Here is a 3,503-nt window from a genome sequence, read left to right as displayed (position 1 = left end):
AAACGATAATAATGTATCGGGGCTTTTTTTTTCAAAAATTAAAATCCAGAAAACAAAAGAGAAATAATGACAATAGAACTCTCATTAAAATAAGAACATTAAACAAGATAAATGACAAGATAAAGATTGCAAATAGCATAATACTATAGTGGTTTTAATAAAAATACGAGCTATAAATAACTGGAGAGATTTTAACGAATGAGAATATAAACTCATATGGTGTTATTTATGAATGACATTTACTTAATTGAGATGCGGTTTTCATGTTCCTTCAACGCCGTGTAAGACATTCACGGGAAATCAATCTTCATAGTATACTCGTATAGATCAAAGTAGGTGTTGCCCAGGACCCAGGCAAAGCTAATAATAAACTAGCAAAAAAAAAAAAAAAAGGTTCCTACTTTCTAGATATCAAATTAAGTGATAGAACGACCGGGTTGTAGTTTTAGCACGGTGACGAGGACATTTCATTTGGATTAGAAAATTGAAACACTATTTACTCGTTTGTTTCACCAATTCAAAACTCTATGCCAAAGTGTTTTCAATCACAAAAAGTTTAAAAATCTGTTCATACCTATGAATCACAACTCTAGGTTCTAATGTCATGACGATAAATTAACTGAATTTCTTTTACAGGATAAGTAAATTTGAATCCATGTATTAAAAATATGCTTGATCAAAAACAAAGTAAAGGCTATTGGGAGTACTTTACAGCCGATAGGTCCAACACAAAATTTAGAGTCTCAACAAAAGATTGAGCTACATAGCATTCAAATACAAAATTCCCTTGCAGGTTTTCCTCCCTAATCATATGGGATTTGAATGTAGGCGGCATCACAAACGAAGGGGACGTCAGCATACATACCCACCACGACATGAAACCTAAAGAAGTGCGCAACGCAAGCACTCCAAGACAGTAAAAAGGTAAGCAAAAGCGACACCTGTCCAAAAATGCATCCCCACTTTGCCCCAGTAGATGGCAAGAGGCATCCAGCGACTCCCTATGACCTGCAGTGCAATTTCCAGTAACATACCCACCACGACATGAAACCTAAAGAAGTGCGGCCATTCCTTTCTCCTCACGACTCCAAGATATGCGACGAAAAAGTATGCCATCAAGAACCAGCCCGGCAACTGCCCAATGGCTCTAAGAAAAGGGTATGTAATGAACTCAAAATCTTCCAAAAAAGGGTGCAGGTGATAAGCTGTCTCAGCATACATCCAAGTTTCATGAAGGGGCATAAGATAAGGAAGACATGCTAGCGTTCTCCACCACCATCGAGGCTTCTTAGTCATTGGAGGGTACCTAAAACTGTAGGGGACATCCTTAGATGCTCTAGGAGACACACGAGACCCAAAGCGCCTTGGTAACATGGGGAAAGCGCGCAAGAGGCTACCTTGATCACCACTTAAAAGTGGCGATGATCCAGCAGAAAGATGCAGCCATGACGCCATTACTGCCGTTAAAAACCATCAGAACATTTCAGCAGTCCTTTAGTCACGACTCACATCATATGTTGATCAGTACCATATCCAAAAGTGATGTAGCAGATGGTTATAACTTGTTGATTCTTGGATGCCGAGAAATACAGAGGTATTGAAAGAAATTCTTGAAAGGTTTTATTAATAATATCAAAAGCTGAATAATAACATAACAAAATATAGGCCAACGAAATCCTAAACTAAAGAAATCCTAATACTATCCAATCTCTGATAAATAAGAGAAATAAACATAATTATCCTAAATGGAAATAGATAATGCTTAAAATAAACTGTTTCAAATTTAAAAATAGTCCTACTCCTAATCTGCATCATTCCCTCCGGGGTCGGAAAGATTCGTCCTCGAATCGGCAGGGGAAGGATCCGTGTTTTCGCCAACATAAGGAACAAGATGCTTTATGTTAAAAACATCTGATGTGCGATATCCTGGATGCAAGCGTAAGCGATAAGCATTATGATTAATTTTCTCAACAATCTCCAATGGTCCGATCTTCCGAGCGACAAGTTTGTTATATTCGTGAGCGGTAAAAAGATCCTTAGTAAGCACGGCCCAAACATAATCTCCCACATTAAACTCAACATGGCGGCGTTTTTTGTCAGCCGCAATTTTATACTTATGAGTAGAAGCGACTAGTCGATCATACGTTTATTTATAGATTTGATGCAGCTCGTCAATAAGGTCGGTGGCAAAAGGGTGGGCACGTGCATGATCAAGAACTGGAGCCAGGTCAGACGGGCATCGAGGAACAAGGCCATAAACAACCTTGAATGGACTAAAACCTGTACTGCGATTAACTGCGTGATTATGTGCAAATTCAGCTTGTGCGAGTTTAGTATCCCAGGATTTAACACGGTCTCCCGCAAGACTACACAAAAGATCCCCTAAAGATCGATTCACAACTTCAGTTTGCCCATTAGTCTGCGGGTGCGGAACTAAAATCAAGACTGGTATTAACCATTCGCCAAAGACTACGCCATAAGGGACTAAGGAAGCGAGTGTCACAATCCGACACAATCGACAAAGGAAATATGTGAAGGCGATAAACCTCTTGAAAGTATAACTGTTGTGTGATTCTGCAAGTGCACGGATCGTTCAAGTAATAAAGTGTACTGTAGTACGGATATTATTTTCATGGAGATTGAATCACCAATAATATAGTGTAGAAATCATGCAAACACCACATTAAGTGAAAGAATAAACTAAACAAAAATTCACTAAAATGATGTTGTGACGACCCCCTAGGTGGTCATCACTGTAGCTAAAATTAACTTGTGCTTGCTGAAATTTTTTAAAATTTGCAGAACAATTTTTTTTTTTAAATATAAGAAAGAATAATTTCATAAATCGTAACAATAATTTCAAAAAATGAATCACTAAATTTCTTAAAGCTTTTCGTAATTTTAACTAAGATAAAACTTTCCAGAAATATCTTTCAAACTAAGCGATGTTTGAACTTTTATTTCAAATACTTTTTAAAAGCCTTTCTAAAATTAGCCAATTCAATCGGGTCATCTAATTTGACTTTAAAACGGATTTCGTGAGAAATATTAAATTCAAGTACTTCTTAAAGTCCTTTCAAAATCAATCATTTAAATCGTCATGTTTAAAATACATTTATTTGTTGCATGCACTGTGTTGGTTTCCGAATCGAATTCAGATGCGGAAGTGTGGGGATAGCGGATCAAGTATAACCAAAATTTTCATAAAAATTTTGAGATACTCTATAGATTATATTAATTTATGCATGAATAAATTAATTACATTAATTTATTTATTAAGAACTCAATTAGGAATAATATCTGGCAGCCAATTAGGATGATAACTTGAGTTATTTGACCTCGAACAATCCTTGCTCCAAAGCCTTGGGTTTAGAAAACCAATGTCTATCACGTCAATTCCTAGAATCCACGAAGACGTGTGTGTGGGCACACCTGAGACAAAATGGATTAGAATAAACACTCGAATTTCTACAAATACCAATGCATGCACAATGTGAAATTTT

General features: G+C 36.7%; 1 protein-coding gene across 1 annotated transcript; it reads right to left on the bottom strand.

Annotated features, from left to right (window-relative positions):
• Window positions 1–803: 803 nt before the first annotated feature.
• Window positions 804–1,455, bottom strand: LOC21402383 (protein TIC 20-I, chloroplastic). The gene is given in 2 exon segments (XM_010111987.2): window positions 804–887; window positions 889–1,455. Coding segments are annotated over 2 exon segments (651 nt in total).
• Between the last annotated feature and the right edge of the window lie 2,048 nt (window positions 1,456–3,503).

This window comes from Morus notabilis, unplaced genomic scaffold (assembly GCF_000414095.1).
Source record: "Morus notabilis unplaced genomic scaffold, ASM41409v2 Scaffold151, whole genome shotgun sequence".
In the NCBI taxonomy this organism is placed as follows: Eukaryota; Viridiplantae; Streptophyta; class Magnoliopsida; order Rosales; family Moraceae; genus Morus; species Morus notabilis.
Note: the sequence above shows the minus strand (reverse complement) of the source record. Positions and strands in the feature narration are given on the sequence as shown.